The following is a 21,074-nucleotide window of genomic DNA, read 5'->3' on the forward strand; positions in this document are numbered from 1 at the left end:
AAGCCCAACTATCTCCTGAGGCAGCTCATTCCATTTCAGGAGATGTTATGAGATTTCACACCCCACCCCACCCTCTCTGACATTAAATCTAACCTTGCCTCTGTCACAACTTTTGCCCATGGTTCCTGGTTCTGCCCTTTGAAGACAAAATAAGTCTAATCTTTCTTCCATATAAAGACCTTTCAAGTGTGAAGAGAACTATGATGGCTTCCCTTCCACAGGCTAAATATGTCCAATTTCTTCAACCCACTACATATGGCATCACTAGGATCACTAGGATCTGGGCCTTCTTGGCTGCCTTCTGGACACTCCCATCTCCTGAAGTATAGTCCCTCCATTGAGCTCTATGACCTGCTTAGAGCAGGTCCTGGTGACTCTGCCCTTCCCAGTGCAGCCTGAGATCACCTTAGCTTTCTTGGCTGCCATTGTATCATTCTATGCTAAAACAAAACAAAAAGCAGTGGAAACTCAGATGGAAAGACTCATTTTCCCATCTGAGAATCAAGTGATTCTTACTGTTCTCTCTAATTCCATCTGAGAGAAGACATAGTGGGAAAAGGAGTATTTGCTTTGCTGGACAAGTCATGGGAGGGGTAGTGGAATCAAATCCAGAGACACAAACTGGGAGGCAGAGAGCAGGAAATAGAGTCAGAGACAGAGACTGTCAGCAAAAGGCAGAAAAACACAGAGCACACAGAAAGATGGAGACAGACAGGCAGAAGCAAAGGCAGAGGGAGACAGACACACAGGCTGGATGGAGACATTCAGAGACATCCCTATCCCCAGAAAAGGCTCAGGGACTGTTGGTTGCCCAGGTAACCGTAGGCAGGCTACAGTGAAGGGCTGGAAGGTTGTAGAGGGTTGTTACTATGGAGACTGGGAGGCTGCTGGGGTCCAGTTCCAGGAGCCCCATTTCTGTCTTCCTCTAGTTGTCTTAGGAGGTTGGGAAAATCTCTAACATGGTTTCTTCCTGTACTCCTGGTGTTGGGTCTAACATAAACACACACACACACACACACACACACACAAGAGGCAGGAGAGTATCAAATGAATGTACATTTGGAACTGGATTGGAAGCTTGACTCTGCTATTTGCTACCAATGGTACTGTGGGCAAGCCAGTTACCTTCTCTGGGCTTCAGTTTCCCCATTTGTAAATTAGAGAATTATACAGAAGATTTTGACCTGTGGTGCCTAAAGGGAAGAGGGGATAGGTCCCTGAAAGGATTGGGGTAAGGACAATATCACCTAGGTTCTCAGGAGACCGAGCATTGAATTGTCTACATTCCTGAAGGGAAGAACACTGGGACATTGCTTGGGGAGTTTAAAAGACAAGAAATCTAAGTCCCTGGGCAAGAGAGGAGGGGCAGGAAGCATGGTGTAATGCAAGTTTCATTTCAAGTCAAAAGGATCTGGGTACTGCTGGTCATTACCCATTTGACACCAGGCAAATCACTTCCTGAAGGGCCTCAGTCTCTTATCTGCAAAATGAGAGGGGTAGACCAAGTGATCTCTATAAATCCTATGCCCCTATAATAATCCTGAGTCCATATAAATCCTATGATTAAGGTCACATGGCCCACATACCCACATGTTATTCTCCTAAGATAGGATGTTCCTAAAGACATATACACATGGTCACAGGCACATATTCAGATACACAGGGTTCCATAATAAGACACATTCAAGTTCTCACACCCATGTAGAAATGCATGGTGACAAATGCAGAAAATATAGTTCCATATATACAGTTACACAGAGGATACCAGTCAGACACTCACTGACACCAGACCACAGAAGGACTGATGACTCTGCAGCTTCCCTCCTCCTTATGCAGGAGCTGCAGTGGCACAGATAAAAGAGAAGGTCACAGGGACAGAACTGGGGACTTCTCAGAATTGAGAGAGCCTGGGGAAAGAGATATAGGTGAGCCACTGACCATGGGACAGGGATAGGTACTCAAAGAGACAATGATTGAACAAAGGAGACACACAAGAGACATGAACAGAATCCTTACAGGATCAGAGACTGGGAGAAAGCAAGGGAAACCTTGAGGTTCAGAGCATGAATCAGGATAGTGTCTGATCAGAGGGGGCACCCAGTGTGTGTGCAGTGTCCTGTCCAATCAGGCTAAGGGTTCTAATGCTTATAATGTTGGAGTGGAAGAGATTTATAGTGTGCAGGGGGAAGTAGTATGAGGAATGTAGAGTGTGTGGTTGTGGTGTGTAGGGTGTAAGGAATGGAGTACTCTTTTTAGAGGGTTAAAGAACAAGGTGTTAGAGGGATAGAGAGTGTGCTGTGGAAAGAAGTGTGGGGTTTGTAGGGTGGTAAGTGGGGTGAATCATTCAAGAATGTATAGTTTGTTGGGGCAGACATATGTCATGAGGATTGTGTGGGTGATGTGACAGGTGTAGGTTGAAGGGTCCAGATGACTAGTGAATGTTCAGTGAATAAAGGTGTCTGTTGTGGGGTTAGGGTGGTATGAAGGGTATTTATAATGTGTGTGGGTGATGGATATATAGTGAGAGGTATGGAAGGTGTATAGTACACCCACTCACTCCCAAGGTTTCCATTCTCTGCAAATACTGGTCCCTAACCTGAAGCTATTTCCCTCAGATTGTGGTGCTGAATGGACAGCGACCTGAGTCCAGAGCCTGAGCCAAGATGGTTTGTCTTTTTGTCCTTCACTCTTCACTGCTCTGTCACTGCAATTGTCCTTTTGGTCCCTCAGCTCACCCTCTCTCTGTCTTTCATCCTCTTCCTCCTTATCCCTCAGTTTCCCCATCTGTTCCTCAGTCTATCTCTCCCTGCCCCTCCTTTGTTCTCTGCTTTTTCTGTTCACTGGTTTTCCTCCTTTATCATTCTTTGTGTCTCTCTTCTCTCTGTCTTTTTCTCCCTATGACTTGGACTCTGTCTACATCAGTTTCTGTTTTTTCACTTCTCCATATCCCTGTCTCTCTAGCCTCTTTCTCTTTTCTCTTCGATATGACCTTCACTTGTCCTTTCTTTGCTGCAGTTAAGTTTTCACAGAAAAATACTAGAGGGTTGTGGGGATGGAGGCGGGCCATTAGGGAGCTCCCTCCACCCACCTCCTCTGCTATCTAGACACACAGAGGCAGTCACACTTGGCATGGAACATTCACAGTTACACAATCTCACAACAAACCACGCATGGAAACACACAACACCATCACAAAAGAAACACACATAAATCACACAGTCACAACTATAAGTATTCATAGAGCATAAGCCAGCATATCCAGGCATATCTAGCTCACATCTATAAATGCTTATGTTCATAACGCGAAGTCATACTCATGCTAAATATCAAAAACAGAGCACCCACAAAAACATGTCACACACAAATTACACAATCATGAAAACAACAATCATAACATGTCATATAATATCACATGTCACATAATGCCACAAATCACCCACACAACTCTGAAAACACTATCACACCCAATACCACAGTTATGCCACAACCACACAACCATACTCAGTCATGTTGTAAGCCAGGTGCACTTGAATGGACCACACATACTGCCTCTAATGATTATACAACTGCCTAGTTATTTCATCTCTCTGGGCCTCAGTTTCCTTCTCTGTAAAATGAGGAAGTCAGACCAGACAGAATCTGAGGTCTCTCCTAGTTCTAAATCTGTGTGATCCCCCTCACTCCTCCCTTTAACATAGCGCTGTTCCAGCAGAGACCCCAGAGAGCAGTCTATCTCTGTCTTTCTGACCCTGTCTCCCCTCCTTCCGGCATCAGCCATATCTCTCGGTGTCTCTGGGCACTCAGCATCAGGGACAAAATAGAAGGGCGGGGCTGAAGAGCCAGAATCTCGGTTGCCTTGGAGACTGAAGTCCCACCCATCCCACCCGGGGGTGGGAGGAAAGGCAGGTCCTGCAATGCGACTGCGCAAAGAGAGAAGACTTGATCCGGCAACTCCGCCCCTCTTTGCCCGCTTTTCTGGAAACCTAGAATGTGGGACTGTGGGGACAGCGGCGGTAGAAATCTGCCTCTGATTGTCAGGAGACTCGGTCTCTAGTTTTGGCCTTGCTTCTGGTTTGACCCTGACTTAGTTCCCTCTTTTGTCAAATGACTGGAGCAGGAGAGGTGGAGTGATGTAAGGAGAAGGACAAAGTGGGGAAAGGACTACGTGACTCTAGGACAGAGGGAGAAGAAAGGCACAGAGAGCAGACGGGACCAGTTCTCACTGAGGAAGTTCGGGATGGTCCTCAACTAGGCTCCCGCTCCTGACTCCTGGCTCCTCGGAAAACCAAGTGGCCTCATCCCTTATTCTCCATACCCTCAGGAACCCAGGCGTCCTGATCTGACCCACAGACCCTCAGGGCCCCAGGCGTTCCAATCTCTCATTCTCAATCCTCTATCCTAGAAGTCCATCTACTCCACCACTCCCCGCCCCCCTGAGCAAAAGAGGCCCAGGCGTCCCCAAGGGTTGAGGTTTTCTCTGATGTTTTTTATTCCAATGGGGACAGGGAACTCGGGAGGGGGAGGGACAAGGAAACCACCAACCCCCTCCCTGGGAGTGTCATAGAAATCCGGGGGGTTTCTCCCCAAAAATAGAGAAAGAGACAGAGACAGAGACAGAAAGCTGGGCCGGAGGTCGCCTCCCTCGCGTGCCCCAGGTTGGGTGGGGCTCTCAGTCCAGAGGGCATTTGGAAGTGGGGCCCCTGGGCGTCCTCCAGCCATGAGGAAGGATTCAAGCATCCAGGCTCAGGGCCTTCTCCGAGATCGGCTTCTGCTCTCCGCTACGCCTTGACCAGTCCACCAGGGGGCTCCAGAGGGCAAGAGACCCACCCCCACCTCCGTCTCGCCCGCCCTCGGGCGGGTCTGGCTGCTAAAAGGCCAAGTCTTGGGAGTCCAGAGTCAGAAATTTTCTTTCCGTGATGCTCCCTCCATTGGAGAGGGGCCGGGGGCTCAGCCGCTGGAGCTTCCCTCCACCCAGGCCACCCTGTCGCCTGGGTCGCATTCGCGAGAGCCACCGATAGGCTTCTTGATCTCTCTCTAGTCCGGGTTGCACCTCGTGGGGTCAGGGGACCGGACGCCTGGGTCCTTCTCAGTCTCGGCTGCTCATAAGCCTGAGTTCTCCCCGAAGCCTGAGTTCTTGAGCTGGCTGACAGCCCGCCCCATGGAATGGGGGCGGTCACTCTTGCTCGGACAGCTCCCGGGGTGCCGGGGGCCCCGGTCTGGGCCTCGGGGGGCTGGTGGTCTCGGTAGGAGCAACCAAGCCCCGAGGGGGCCCCCCACCCGCAGCCCGGAGGGCCTGAATGCGCCGGCACTCGTGGCAGACGCGGACGTGGGTGCAGCCGGCCGGGGCGGGAGCCGGCGGCCGACCCGGAGGTCCAGGGTCGTCCAGGAGGCGCTGGGGACCCCCGTGACCCCCACCCGAGTCCCCGCCTCCCGCGCCCGCAGAGTACAGTTTCCCATTGCTGAGGCGCATCTCCCGGACCGCCCGCAGGGACAGAGCGGCCCGGCCCGGGACCCCAGGGTAGCGGCGGCGGCGGCGCGAACGGGAGGTCTTGCGGCAAGACACGGCATGACGAAGTTCTTGCAACATCTCCTGGCAAACCGACACCTGCGAGGAAGGGGAGGCGGGGTCGGGAGGCCGGGGTGAGGGTGGGGGGACCAGAGGAGAGGTCGATCAGGCCTCGATCTCCAGACTAGTCCCACCCCTTTCCGCCCTTCCTCTTTTGTCACCCTGCTTCTCTCTGCCCCGCACCTGCTCTCTATCTCTCCCTCCTGCCCCTCTCCTCCTTTGTCTCCTTTCATCGCCGCCATCTGATTCCCTTCATCTTTCTCTGACCTCTCTCACCTCCTCTGTCCTTCCTGATCCCTTAATCTCCTGTTTCTCGCAATAATCTCCCTCCCTGTCTTTCTCTCCTCTCTCATCCGCTGCCTCTATTCCATGACTCCCCTCATCTCCTTCTCTTGGACTCTCCTCACCTCCTCCCTAATCTGGCTCATCTTCACCTGCTGTTTCTCCACTCTGACTCCCTTAAAGGGGAGAGATTGTCCTCATTATATCTTTGTACTCTGGCTCTTCAGCACAGGGTGTGGCCCAAAGTAATAATGATAATTACTAGCATTTTTATAGCATGTGCTAAGCTCTTTACAAATATCATCTCATTTCATCCTCACTATGATCATTTCCATTTTACAGCTGAGGAAATTGAGGCAAAAAGAGGTTAAATTACTTGTCCTAGGCCACACAGCTAGAAGTATTTGAATCCAGGCCCAGTAGTCTATCCTCTCTACCACCTAGTTGCCTCTTCTTTGACTAGACCCGGAAATGATTGTTGATTGATTCTTCTTTCATCTTACTGGGGATGTGGGCTATTTTGGGCCATGATTGTCTCTGTCACACACAGAGTAAGATGTGATCACAGGCCCATAGATTAGAACTCCATCCTTCCCATTTTACAAATGAGGAAACTGAGGCCTCAAAAATTTAAAGTCCCATTCCTAAGATCACAAAGCTAATAACAGTGACTTGGGAGAAACTTGGGGAACTGTGAGTGAAGTAGCACATGTCTCTGCACTTGGAGGGATGGGGGGGAGTGGAGGGAGTCTTTTTTAGAGATGAGATACAACTTGAATCTTATGGGACAGTTCTTTCCATTCATTCCTATATCCTTTTGAAGATAAAGGAGGAAAAAGATTCCTTGAGATGGCATACTTGTGGCATAAAAGAGCAACTGGCTTCAGTGGACCTGGGCCCAAGTTCCAGCTGTGTGGACTGTCAACTGTGAAATAAAGAGGCTAGACTTAATGGTCTAGAAGGTTTCTTTTGGCTCTGCTCTGCAAGGTAGGAAGGCACTAGGTCATCAGGCAGCTTTCCGATTGGAAGTGTGTGTGTGTGTGTGTGTGTGTGTGTGTGTGTGTGTGTGTGTGTGTGTGTGATGGAGAACTGTAAAACAGATCAATGAGCTTGATCCAGAATGACCCTGGTGGTTGAATTCCAAATCAGCCAGTGTTGGGAATTGGGAGGAAGTTGTGGGATGGCAAAATCAGTGAAGGGAAGGTGGAGGGGAGGTGGAGAGTGGGACTCCTGGCTCAGAATGAGTTGCCTAACCTAGATGGAACAGTGGATAGAGTCGGGCTTGCAGACAGAAAAACTTGAATTCAAATCCTGCCTCAGACATTTGCCATTTGTACCTCCCCTCCCAGGCTTCTGGAAGGAAAGTGTGTGTGTGTGTGTGTGTGTGTGTGTGTGTGTGTGTGTGTGTGTGTGTGTGTGTGTGTGTGTGTGTGTGTGTGTGCAAGACTGCCAAGTTTGAAGGCACAGGACCTGAGCTCAGATTCCAACTTCTCTGGGTGTGGACTTGGGCAAGTCACTTAAACTTCCCAGAATCCAATTTCCTCACATGTAAAATCAGGGGATGGTACTAGGTTATTTCTAAGGTCCCTTCCAGCTCTCCATCTATGATCAAAGGAGTTAGTATTCCCTTTCTTTCTTCCCTTATTGAATAGAGAACTGGCCTGGAAGCTAGGGAGACATGAGTTCAAGTCTTGCCCTGACACATCCTGGCTGTATGACCCTAAGCAAAATACATAACCTCTCAGTGCTCTAGACAACTTTCTAAGAATAATTTGCAGAGAAGGTTTTGCCTTGCATTGGTAGAGGGGATTTCCTCACCTGAAAGTTCCTTACACCAGTGGAATAATAAGTACACTCCTTATCCATATTCCTGTAAAATGTGAATCAAATGTCACCTCCTCCAGGAAGCTCTCCCTGATCTCATCTCTCTCCCTTACAACAGTGTCTTTCCCTTTGGGACCTCCTATGACACTTTGCTTGCAGCAATCTGGTAGTCTTTTCCTCAGTTCAGACCTATGATTTCATCAGTGAAGGAAATTCTTAAGGAAACTCTCTCTTCCAATGGGATCATCTCCAGTTGTCCTGATCTATATCTGGTCACTGGACCCAGATGGCTCTGGAGGAGAAAGTGAATCTGGTGATCTTGCCTCACTTCAATCCAATTCACTTGCAAATCCTAGCATCACCTCCCTGATGTCATGGTCCTCTTTAAGAATGAATGAACATAGGACAAACAACAACACATCCTACTTCCTAAACAGATGGGCAATTAGGCTTCAATTCAGAGCCTTAGAGAACTGTCTTAGAGTCCTAAGATATTAAATGCCTTCCCCAAGATCACAAAATCAGTCTGTATCAGAAGCAGGATTTGAATCCAGTTCCACCTGACTCTGAGGCAATGCTCTTTAGTGGATACACTGGGCTGTGGCATCTGACCAGGCAGCTAAGTGGAGCAGTGGATAAAGTATGGGGTTTCAGAGTCAGGAAGATCTAAGTTCAAATCTAGCCTCACATAGTAGCTGTGTGACCCTGGGCATGTCACTTAACCTCTGTTTGCCTCAGTTTCCTCAACTGTGAAGTAAGGATAATAATAACACCTCCCCTCAGGGTCATTGTGAAGACCAAATGAGGTAATATTTGCAAATCGCCTAGCACAGGACCTGGCACATAGTAGGTGTTATGTAAATACTTTTTCTCTTCCCTGTCTGCCTCTTGGACTTGTCAGGTGACATTGTATGTTATGAGTATCAGTGCTTCTGCTGCACACTGTGGTCTCTGAGAGCAGGTATTGGACCTTGCCTAAACTCTACACTTCCCCCTAGCAACGAGTGGCTTTGCACACAGCAGGCGCTTAATAAATGGATACCAAATGAATGATTTCCAAGGTCCAGTAACTTCAAAGCCCATGATTCTAAGATTCTCTCAGCACGATTCCTTCCCTGACTGACTCAGCTCACAGCCCTCACCCCCGCCGCAGTTTACGGCTTCAAGAATTCCTCGACCAAAAAACTCCCCAGGAGACTAGTGCTCTGATGCTGAGCCCTTCTGCCTTTCGCCAGCTTGGTCTACAGATGCCAGACGCACCATCTGTCTCTGGGCCGGGCTTCAGAGCCTGACCTGCTGGAGTTTCTATTCCATAAACGTAGCCCTCCAAAACTCAAGGTCACTTCCACATCCTAACGTATCAGAGTAGGAGTTTTAGGCTATTTTCTTGCCTAATCCTCCGGCCGCCTTATTCTGATGAATTATTTCTGACTTTGTCCCAGCAATGGAGGGGGAAGAATCACTCAATCTGAGCAACTGCTTCTCACCTTTTTGTATGACCTTGGGAAAATCCCATGGCCTTCTCTAAGCCTTACATTCTCACCAGCAAAATGAAAATGATTAAGGCGAAACTTACCTACCAAGGAGGAGAAGAGCTGTACTGAGGGCAACATTAATGCCAAATTAATTTATAATTAATGTAATTGATTTATGATTAGTGTAGTACCCTACTTAAAGTCAGCTATTATTGTTGCTTTCTCTTTTCACTGGTAAATATTTCAACCTCTTTAGGGATCTGGGATTTCATTAGTGTGAGTATTCCTCCCCTGATGCAGGTGTGAGCCCCTCCAAGCTTTACTAAATCCCTCTTTATACTTTAGTAAATCCCTTTCAACTGTAAAATGGGGAAAATAATAGTACCTACCTCTCAGGGCCAGGGTTGTTGTGAGGATCAAGTGAGATAATATTTGTAAAGCGCTTAGCACAGTGCCTGCTCAGTAGGTGTTTAATAAATGCTTCCTTCTTTCCTTCCTTCTTCCCTTCCTCCCCCTCCCTTCCTTCCTCCCTTCTTCTCTTACTTCTTTTCTCCCTTCTTTTCTCCCTCTTTCCTTCCTTCCTTCTTTCTTTCCTTCCTTCTTTCTTTCTTTCCTTCCTCGCTTCCTTCTTTCGTTCTTCCCTTCCTTTTTTTCCTTCCTTGCCAAGTCAGAGACATTAGTAGAAGTGGGAAGGTAAGCAGAGGTGAAAGAGGCTGATTTCGGAGTCTTGAGATCCAGGTTGACTCAAGAAGCAGATAGATCAGGGGATCTGACCTTGAGTATATGAGGGCATGAGAAAGGTGTCATGGCTCAAAGAAATATAAAGAAATTTGTGAAAGGGGACCTCAAGGTAAGGTTCCCTGACAGCAAGATCAGGGTAGCTGATGAGATTCAGGGAAAACTAAGAAAAAGACTGTATCCTTTATGGAATATGAGCCAGGACTCATTAAAATGAGTTGGACCTTTGTTATAGGGGCAGGAGTGTCTGAGAGTCTAGAGCTTGGTGGGAGGAGCTGGCTCTGAAGGGGAAGAGAAACCAAGAGATAGGTTTAGGTAAAACCTCAAAGATAGGAAGAGAAAGCTGGATAGGAATCAGAGAATTTGGAGATGGAAGGTACCTTGGATCACAGGCTCAAAAATGTAGCTCTGGAAGACGTCATCTCATCCAATCCCCTTTTTACAGGTGAGAAACTGAAGCTCAGAGGTTCAGTGACATGTCTAAGATCATATAAAGAATAGACTTGAACCCAGCTCCCTCCCAGAGAAGTTCTCATTCCCCCAGACCATGCATCATCCAGGATCACTTAATGCCATATTAAGGATGTGGAAACTAAAGCCCTGCCAGAATAAGAGAATTTCACAACATGTCATAGAAACTGAAGTCAAATCCAGAAAAGAGCTGAGAGATCATTTAGGACAAATTCCTCATTTTGTAGAAGGAAAAAACTAAGGTTCAGAGAAGGAAGGACAGAATGTAAGCACCTGGAGGGCAGGGACTATTTCATTTTCTTCTTGTATCTTCATTGCCTAGTACAATGCCTGAATCAGAGTAAATGATTATGGAACAACTGCCATTTTTTTACAAAGAAAATACAGAGATGTGGATTTTACATTGGATGGCAGGACTCCAAGGACTTCTTCATAGGTCACCTGGAGTCTCCAGTAGCAGGACTTATTTCAACCTACTTAACATTCTTTTAAACCATTGACTTGGATCATGGCACTGATGACATACTTATCAAATCTGCAAATGACACCAAGCTGAGAAGTTGGGAAGGAGAGCTGAGCCACTAGAAGACACCACTGAGATCCAAAAAGGTCTCAACAAGCTAGTGCAGTGGGTTGAAGCTAATAAGAAAAATTTCAATAAACTGTAGTCTTAAACTTTGGTACAAAAAAATCAAATCCACATGTGCAAAGCAAGAGAGGCTTAAACAACTATTTGTCTGAAAAAGATCTGGGGAATTTAGTGGACCAAAAGCTCAAGGTGAGTCAACAATGGGATATGGTCCTCCAAAATAGCCAATATGTCCTTAGGCTGAATTAAGAGAATAGCTTCCAGGGATAAAGAAGCGAAATCTCTGTAGACTCTACCCTGGTCAGACCACAAGTGCAGTATTGGGTTCAGTTCTGAGCAAAGGAATTCAAAACAAGGTCCTTCACAACCAGCATGGTGAAAGCCCTTGAGACCCTGTCAGGTGAAGATCGGTTCAAGCAACTGGAAATGCTTATCCTGGAGAAGAAGGACAGGGCATGAGAACTGTATTCAAGCATTTGAAGGGCTGTCATGGGATGGATTTGTTTTATTTGACCTCAAAGGGCAGAACTAGAGAGTGAATTAAGAATGCAAGTTACAGGGAGGAAAATGTAACCTTGATGCAAGACACACACGCACACACATCCATATGCACACACACACACACACACACACACACACACACCTAACAACTAGAGATGTTCAAAAATAGAGTGGGCTTCCTCAGAATGTGCTGAGTTCTCCTTCCATGGAGCTCTTTAGTCAGACTGGATAACCACTTGCCAGGTATGTTACAGTAGAAATACCTCTGTGGTAGAGTTTGGGCTAGATGGCCAGTGAGGGTCCTCCTGACTCTCCAGTCCCATGATTCTGCGGATGATGTGACTTTCCCAGTGTTGCAAAGGTGTTAAATGCCAGAGTTGGGATTTGAACTCAGATTCTCTGAAAGGATTATTTTCCTACTGTGTCACAGCTGGGCTCTGAGGAGCTTTGCCATCACATCTGGGTTTCTGCAGGGTAAGGTTCTTGGTCTCTATGACTCAACAATTCTGTGTTTTATAAGTTCTGCTTATTTGTTTTGTTTCGTTTTGTTTTTTGGCTCCTTTCCCTTAATCGCTAGTAAAGGCCTCCTGAAAATCTCAGCCTATGTCTTTAGGGAGACATCATCCCTGAAACCAGGGACAATCTAGTATGAGAGATCAGAGAAGACAGAATCCCAGGTGGCTCTAGAGCTGGCCAATCTACTTTGTATCTGGGGATTGGATTCCTTCCATTCCCTTTATTCTCCTCACTTTTCCTCACTCTGTGTCTTCTTTTTCTCCTTTGCCCTCTATACTCCTTTCCTCTCTGCTCCACTCACCACCCTTGCCTTTCTGCTTTGCTCACTCACCTTTTTTCACTGCCCCCTCTGCAGTCTCCTCACTCCTCCTCAGTTTCTCTTCTTGGCTGATTCACATTCTTCTACTCTAATTTCTCTCTTTTCTTTTCTCTCCTCTGCCCCATCTCTTCTCTTTCTCTCTACATTTTATTCCTTCTCTCTCCACTTCCATGTCTTATTTCTCTACTGTTATCCTCCTTGTCTCCCCACATACCCTGTCCCCCATCTTCTTGGCTCTTCGGACTCTCACCTCATCGGACTCTGCCGACCTCCTCGTGGACCACACAAATTCCATGACAGCAACAAAGACAGCGATGATGAGGCCACAGATGAGCACCACAAATATTCCACCAATATTCTCCATTCCCAGCCCTGGAAGGAAAGAGAAGGGTCCAGGGAGACACTGGGGGTTCAAGAGAAGGGCAGGGCCTGAGGGGGTGCACTAGTTTTGGGGGTATGGAATGAGGGACACTGACCTTTGGCCCTATGGTCCTCCTCCTTGGGACACCGGCCCCCCTCCCACCACTTTCGCTTTAGGATCTCCAACCGGTTGTTCTCTTGAAGTTGCAGAATAGCCAATGTGATCTCGTCCCGGAATGGTGAGCCTAGAAGGGGAAAGAGAAGGATGTTTAGGGTCTTTCTGTCTTCATAAATCCTCCTGGGGCTCATTTCTCTGATCCCTCCTCTTCCTCACCTTCAACTTCCTCTCCAGTTCCTTCTATCTCTGATTCCCCATCTCTCCAGATTCCTCTGATGCCTAGTATATCCTCTCTTAACTCATATTTCTTACTCTCTCCATTCTGTCCCTTTCTTCTTCTTTCTTCCTATGTCTATATCTCCCCCATCTCCCATAATCCCAATCCTCTAATCCTCCATAGCTTCTCCCCTTATAACTTCCTCTATATACCCATTCTTTCAGTTTCTTCTCTTACCCCATCTCTCCAGCTCAGATCTCCCTGTATCCTTCATCCTTCCACTTATCATTCCCATTTAAACTGCCTATCTACATCTCCAGTCCACAGGCTATAATCTCCATCTTCTTGTCCTCCATACCTCCATCTTCCATCTCCACATTCCCTTACTTCACACCTCCATCTATATATTCTTCCATTGTTCAACTCATCAAATATTTATTAATTGCCTACAATATGCAAGGTTCTGCACTAGCTTGCCTTATCCATGGGCATCATGCTGGCTATATTGTATAGAGACCCTGGCTGTTTAGAGACCCTGACTGTATATTTAGCTTGCACACCCTCTTGAGAAGCATCATGTAAAACTCTCCACTTGTGAATTCTATGTTTGTCTGCTCTTCCCATTGGTATCACATTTATTTATGGGACATTACACCCAAGATTTATGGGACAGTTATTTTGTTACTCTTACTCTTACTACATCAAATTAATAAATGTATGTGTTTTGAGCTAATTGTGTTCCAACTGCATAAAGTAACGGTAAACACAGTCATGCAGACTTGTGAACTATACCTTTAGGTACATGGAACCACAGAGTACCTTTAATCTGAACTAGTCAACCCTCCCCACTCAGGACCCAACCCAAAAGGGTGAGTCAGGGACTAAAGTAACTAGAATGGGATTACAGTGTTCATAAGAAGTTACACTATTTATAAAAGGGAGAGTTCAAACTGTCCTCAAACACGGTCACACTATTATGTGGTCCTTGGATGAGTCACATTTGATAAATATTCCAGTACTCATTTGGCTCCCTTGGCACCGAATTTCAAATTTGGAAGACATCATACTCTCCTCCTCGAAACCCACTATGACCAATATGAAAAGTAGCTAGCCAACCTCTGCCTGAAACCCTCCATTGAGAAAGATCCCACCCCTTCTTGGAGATGTCTAATCTACTTCTGGATGACTCTAATAGGTAGGAAGCTCTCCCTTGAATAAAGATTAAATTATCTTGTCTATAACATCCACTCACTGCTACTGGCTCTCCCCTCTGGAACCAAAGAGAACAGGATTATAGATTTAGAATCAGAAGGGACCTTAGAGGTCATCTAGCCCAACACCCTTATTTTACAAATGAGGAGACTGAGGTTCCCAAAAGAGAAATCACTTGTTCATCATATCTTAGGTGACAGAATTAGGATTTGAATGTAGGTCCTCCAACCTCAAACACAGTTTTCATTCCATTATACCACACTGTCCTTCTGTTTAGCAGTCTTTGTAATGCTTAAAGATTGCTATCCTTGTCTTCTCCACCTCTCAATCTTATTGTTACTTCTATTACCCCTGTGCTCTCCCCATTTGTATATATCCATTTCCCATGTCTGTTTTGTAATCTCTATCCACATCTTTCATTCATCCTCCATCATCCTTTTCCACTCTCCCTCATTTTCCCATATTTATATCTGCCCTGTTGATTCAATCCAGTTCAACATTTTAAAGCACTGACTACAAACAAGACACTGTGTTAGGAGCTAAGGAAAGAAAGATAAAATGAAATCCACTTCCTGTTCCCAAAGACTTTATATTCCCTTTACTTCCTCTCCATCTCCACATTCCCATTCTTTAATCCCCCAGCTCCCAATCTTATATCTCTCTATTCCATGCTCTCCCCATCTACCTATTACCCTGTATCTCCTATCACTCCATTACCTAACTTCTCCCAGTAACTAATGACTCTGGACTTGTGTTCAAATTCACTTTTCATGATTACCATCTATATTACCTTAGGCAAGTCACTTAAACTCCCTGGACATGGGGTTAATGAAGGGGTTGGATTAAATAGCCTCTAAATCCTAAATCCATTCCCCCCTCTCTTCCTCATCTCCATATCCTCCTTTAACTCCTATAATCTAACTTTTCCACCTCTATATCCTCCATGGCTCCCATCCTCCAGTTCCCTATCTCAAAATCTCCATGTATCTCCCATCTTTTCATCTTCTAACCTTCATTTCTCCCAATATTCCTCTTCAATCCACCTGCCATCTGTCAATGCCCCATTTCCATATTTTCCTGTTTCTCCCATCCCTTAATCTCCCACCTCATTATCCCTTTATGTGCCTCATCTCCCCAACCCAGTACCCCTACTTAATGCCCACATTCCTGGATGGGTCTCCCTTCTAAGGCCCATCAGGCCTTCATGGCGCACCCAGTGGCATGCCGATGCCATAGCCCTTGGTATCGAGGAGGCCCCCAATCTGGGTGAGGTTGCAATTGAGGCGCCTGTGATACTCATTCATGGTAGACTCCAACAAGAAGGCATAGCGGGAGTTGAGGACTCGGGCAATTCCTTCCTCTGTGCTCTTCACAAATACACTGGGCTGCTTGGACTGCATGTAGTTCCACATCCTCTGGTAAGTCTGGTACCGAGAGTTCTGGCCAGTGTGGGAAAGGAAACACCACATGAATACCATGGTCCTCCATCATCTCTGTGCCCCTTACCCTCTCTGAGCTCTTTCCTCTGCCTTTTCAAGTCCTCCTCAGTTTCTCCATCTCACCCCTTCTCAACTAGGATTAGCTATATTCTTGATTTTATATATATATATAAAATCATATGATCATATATCATATAATATGTAATATATATTATATATAATCAACTTCTTGATTAGCCCATTCCCTACATCACCTTTGATGTTCATGAACTTGTTGATTTTTGATAACTTTATTTCAATATAATTGGTTTCTTTTTAGTCCTATGTATTTTATTTTATATGTTAAGAAAAACACAAACTGGAAAAAAAAGGTCTGTAGGCTTCATCAAACTGACTGTCAAAGGGCTGTCTGATTCACACACAAAAAGTAAGAACCTCTGCCTTACCTAATATCCTTTAGACAATTTGAGACTCCAGGACAGAACATTTCTTTACAATACTCCTCCCAAGGACAAGGTCATGTATCCCCCTAAAAGGGGAGTGTTCCCAAGAGCTGCGCTACTTTTCCCTACTTGGACTGAGGGATTTCTGAGAGCTATGATTTTCCCCCTCAGCCTTAGGGTTGCTGGAGGGCAAGGCCCCATTCCTCATCTAAGACACCTGAAGACTGAACTGTGCTTGCCTTTCCAAGGGCAAGGGTTAAGGTATGGACTATATCTTCTCTTCAGATCAGGTCTCCTTGAGAGGGGCCTTCTTTCTCAGCATGGGGAGGGGTGATTCCTGAGAATAGAGGCATGGTTCATTTCTTTGTCTCCCTTGCTGGCCCTTTGGAAGCTTTCAATCGCTGCCCAACCCCCGTCCCCATCCACCCCATATCCTTGACTTGCACCAGGTCAATTGTTGGCCAGCTGGAGAGGAGTTAAACCTGTCCCAGACTCTCCAGGCATCCTCTAAGAGCTGTTCTTGGTGCTGAACCTGATCACCCAACCCAACATGATGAACCCAGTTCCTCTGCTCAGCCTAATTATGTTCTTTTCCAGGAGGTACAGGGACTGAAGGAAATGCTGAGAAGGGGTATTGGGGAAAATTAGAGAAGGAAACTAGAGGAACATCTTTGGAGGTAAACCATTGAAGAAGGAAGACTAGGAAATACTTAGGTAAGTAGGGAAGACATTGAGGGAGGGATCTGAGGGAGGCTACTGAGGAATTGCTAAAGGAAAGGACTAGGAGACACTCAATGAAGAGATTAATACATCACTAGATGGAGGAGGTTAGAAACAATGAGGGAAAGGACTAAGTTAACATGGAAGGAGGAGAGTGTAAGACATTCAGGGAAGAGATTGGGGAAGTGGAAAATGAAAGAGAGTTGAGGAGAAACTGGGGAGAGAATGATGGGGGATGCACTGGAGGAAGCCTAGGGGTTGCTAAATTTTAAAAGTACCTGGAAAAATGTCATGGTGGAGCCCGCGTGGATGGTCCCATACTCAATATTGGTCTGGTCGGCCAAGTCATCAGCCGACTCCACGGGCACCTCCATTCGCTGCACGGTGAGAAAGGCCGCCAGGTTGGCCGTGTAGGAGGAGATGATGATGAGAGTGAAGGCCCACCTGGTGGGAGGGGGCAGTGACTCGCCCAAGTCCCCCTGTTCTGGAAGCATCAGACCCCAGGCCCCTGGACTCTTCAGTCCCCTACTTGCTCCCCTAGGCCCCAAAGTTTCAGAGCTCATGGATAACCCATGCCAGGAACATCTTCATCCCAACAGGGGCTTTCTAGAGATGTTCTTTCAGACTACTAATCAAAGCCATGGGTTTTGATCCATCTGAATTCCAATTGGTTGTATCCTCTCTGCATTCAGTTTCCTCAACAGCTGGTTGACCTTGATAAATTCTAAGATCCCATCCAGCTTTGAAATCCTGGATTCTATGTTCTAAGGTCCCTCAAAGTTCTGACATTCCCCATTCTAAGGACCCTACTCCTTTTATCATTCCATTTTCTAAGGTCCCTTCTAATTCTAACATTCTATGTTCAAAGGTTCCTCTTATCTCTGACACTCACTATTCTGTGTTCTAAGTTTCTTCTCTGATCTGATATTCTCTATTCTGAGGCCCCTCTCAGTCCTAACAGTGTATGATGAAGAATTTTTCTACATCCCTCTACAGTATACAGGAGCAGGCTATCAGGAAGGTTGTATTCTGACCCCAGAGCTATCCCTGATATGCTGTGAGTGACTGGATGATTTATTCCCCCTCTTTGAGGAAAATAAATAGGCTTTTCCAAATCTATAAAATGAAGATGTAGTTAATGGTCATCTCTAAGTGCCTTTTAAACTGCTCAAACGCCCCAGGATCCCTTCACCCCCAGTCCACTCCACTCCCCTGGCCCACTCCATCACCCATTGTGATTAGTGCCCTCACCAGACCCCGCTGACACATCTTGTGGAAAGTGCCCGGGGCATGATCTCGGAGCCCTGCTGCATGAAGCCCCCGACGGGGAACCACAAGCTGTTGCCCAGTGTATACTGGTTCTCCACCACATGGGGACGTGCTCGGAGGCAGGGGTGAGGGTTGTACCACTCATAGGGGCTCAGCCTGTGGGAACATGGAGAGATGGGCCATGGCAGAAAGAAGGACTGGCAGCCAGACACATAGTAAGCAGAATGACAGAAAGATAAGCAGGCAGGGGAGGAGGGGGAGCCCTGGAGGTGGAGGGAGGGGATGGATAGTGCTTAGTGACCTAGGAAGAGGAAAGAGACAAGGAGAGTGAGAGACAGGAGCAGAATGACATGAATTGACAAGAAAAGAGATGGAAACAGGGATAGACAAGAGAAGGGGGGTGACAGAAACAGTGAAAGACTGAAAGGGAAGGCAATAAGAGGAGAGAGGGTGGGGCAGGCCGAGGAAGGATAGAGACAGAGATAGGGACTTGGGGCATGGAGTTAGGGAAGAGGGAGACACTGACCAGGTAGGGTCAGAGAAGAGGAAAATAAAAAGAAAGATGACAGAGATAGATTGACAGGAGAAATGCAGGAACAGAACAGAAAGGAGAGATGGGGAGCAGGGACTGACAGAAAGAAAGAAGGAAAGACCACATCAAGGAAGAAATAGGGAAAAAGAGAAGAGGCAAATAAAGAGAAGAGACTGGGTCAGGGCAGAGATAAAGAGGAAGGGTCTGGGAGAGACTGAGAGAGCAGGGTGCAGGCAGAAATAGATGCAGAGAAATTGTAGGGGCAGGCAGAAGGTAGGAATGAGGTAGGTGGTGCTTGCTGAGATGGGGAGGGACCAGGGCAGCAGCAGAGATGGAGAGAGCCTGGGCCAGGACTTGAGACAGAAGGGGAAGCCCAGGCAGACAGAGATACAGAAACAGGATCCAGGCCTCACCTGGCTGCCAGGAAAAGGACACAGCTAACAGCTAGGTAAGCCAAGAGCATGAAGAGCCACACAGCAGGTGAGAAGGGATCGAGGAAGGAGAAGTAGCCAGGCTTTCGACCCTGGGGCAGCAGGGAGAGAGTCAGGTGTCAGTAATCCTAGTAACTCCCTCAAAAGTACAGGTGACTTCATCTTTGAGTATCCCCCCCACCCCCAAGGACATACTCTCTGGAATACCCAGCTCCCAGATCTCCTACCTTCCATTCCCCAGGGAACTCAAGCTGGGATCCCAACCCCTAAATCTGTACCTCCTCAGTAACTCAGCCACTTGGTGACCTGGCCCCAGGGACCCCTACCATGTGCACTCTGTAGAGGATGCTGATCCCAAGAGTCATGAAGGGTTTAGAGAAGTCTATGACCTTTTCCCGCTCAGCTGTGATTGTGAACGCAGCCACTGCCAGATCTGCCTTCTGCTGGGGATGTGGGGGTGACAGACAGACAGAGACAGAAGAGGGAAGGAGGGGAGAAGAGAAAGAGACGGAGAGAGACAGAGAGAGAGAGATTCAGAGAGAGGTAGAGAAACAGAAATACAGAAATATGTAGAGACACAGAGAGAGGGAAAGTTAGAAATAGATGTGGAGGAGGGAAACAGATACAATGTGAGACCAAGAGAAAGAATCCAGGATTCAGATGTTGGGGTGGGGGGGAAGAGGAGGAACAGCTCATTTGGAGTCCAGGAAGACATTCCCACATAAGCCCTGACTCCCCCTCCTGCCTGAATTCTTACTTCAGTCTTTCCTAAAGGCTTTGGTCTCTGGATTCCCATCTCTCCTGCCCAGACTATTGGGTTCCTCTCCCCATAGCTTGCCTCAGATCAAATCCTCTTTTCATGCAGGGACTTCCCAGGGTTTCTGGTGTCTCTTGATATTGAAAGTGAATATCCTAGGGCCTCTAAGGTCACCCTCTAGCCTTCTGTCAGGCTCATCATCCCACTTGGAACACCCTCCCCACCCTTATCTGAAGCCTTGTCAAGTCATTTTCTCCCCTAAAAACAAGAAGATTAGACTGAATGATCATCAAGGTCCCTCCCAGCTCTGACATTCCCAGATCCAACATTCTCTGTTCTAAGGTTCCATCTTCAACTTTCTTTGCTCCATAGGCATTTTTTCTCACTCTCTCTCTCTATGCTCTACCTTATTCAGTGGTCCTACCTCCCTCCCTTCTTGGGCTCAAGATCTTCCCTGCCCCATACCCGGTTGATGAGTTCCCCAACCATTCCAGTCCAGGAGCCGTTGGGCTCTGGTGCCCCATACAGTCCATCTTCTACTAGCCGAAGTCGGAAGCGAAAACGGAGCAACTCAGCCAGCTCTCGAAGCATGTCCACGCAGAAGCCCTCAAACCGTTCATTTCCTGACAAAGACTGGAAGTTGGGCCTTCGCATGACATACGGATTCTCCTGGGGAAGAGGTAAGAGAAAGGGGGGGGGTGGTGAATGGTCAAAGCTCAAGGCTCCAGGACCAAGGATTACATAAAAGTATACAAGATCGGAAATGGAGAACCCACAATTATCAATCAAGAACTTAGTGTCTTGGTCAAGGACCTGGGATCAAGGTTCAGGGATCAATGACCCCAGAATGAGTAAGGATCAAAATGAGTTATTGGGGACTGAAGATTGGTGGTCACAGACTAGAGATTACCTAATTGGAGACACTCAGAAAAAAGTAAACGGGAAAGACCACAGAGAAGTAATAGGAAAGTGCCTCAAGGTCGGGGCTGAGTCTCCCAAGGTCAGGACCTTCACAGGGCAATTGGCAGGAGACACCAAGGAATTGTGCAGTTTTATAGACATGCATGTCCCATGGTCCTTGGGGAGCAGTCCTATCCAGCAATCTAAAGTTCAGTCTCTCCCAAGTTCTGCTTCTCCCCAGTCAAAGTCCCCTCCCTCTCCTCTGCCTCTTACCAAGATGGTGGTGACTACAAGGGTCTTGTTGGCTAAGGTCTGGGACAGGTTGATGTCCAGGGTGGTGGCATTCATAGCCAGAGTCCGATTGGAGTACCACACTCCGATCTGGAAGGAGACAA

The 21,074-nt window shown here is 47.0% G+C and overlaps 1 protein-coding gene across 2 annotated transcripts in view; it reads right to left on the reverse strand.

Moving 5' to 3' along the window:
• Positions 1 to 4,465: 4,465 nt before the first annotated feature.
• The window catches only part of GRIK5 (glutamate ionotropic receptor kainate type subunit 5), a 33,243-nt gene continuing 16,634 nt past the window's right edge, over positions 4,466 to 21,074 (reverse strand). For both annotated transcript variants that reach the window (XM_072607882.1, XM_072607881.1), the window contains 10 exons: positions 20,953 to 21,060; positions 20,245 to 20,448; positions 19,349 to 19,462; positions 19,005 to 19,114; positions 18,042 to 18,215; positions 17,069 to 17,234; positions 15,402 to 15,627; positions 12,758 to 12,886; positions 12,532 to 12,653; positions 4,466 to 5,605 (listed from right to left, as the gene is read on the reverse strand). In XM_072607882.1, coding sequence (XP_072463983.1) covers positions 5,174 to 5,605; positions 12,532 to 12,653; positions 12,758 to 12,886; positions 15,402 to 15,627; positions 17,069 to 17,234; positions 18,042 to 18,215; positions 19,005 to 19,114; positions 19,349 to 19,462; positions 20,245 to 20,448; positions 20,953 to 21,060 — 1,785 coding nt within the window. In that variant the 3' untranslated portion in view covers positions 4,466 to 5,173. The remainder of the gene's footprint in view (positions 5,606 to 12,531; positions 12,654 to 12,757; positions 12,887 to 15,401; positions 15,628 to 17,068; positions 17,235 to 18,041; positions 18,216 to 19,004; positions 19,115 to 19,348; positions 19,463 to 20,244; positions 20,449 to 20,952; positions 21,061 to 21,074) is intronic.

Source organism: Notamacropus eugenii, chromosome 5 (assembly GCF_028372415.1).
Source record: "Notamacropus eugenii isolate mMacEug1 chromosome 5, mMacEug1.pri_v2, whole genome shotgun sequence".
NCBI classification, from domain to species: domain Eukaryota; kingdom Metazoa; phylum Chordata; class Mammalia; order Diprotodontia; family Macropodidae; genus Notamacropus; species Notamacropus eugenii.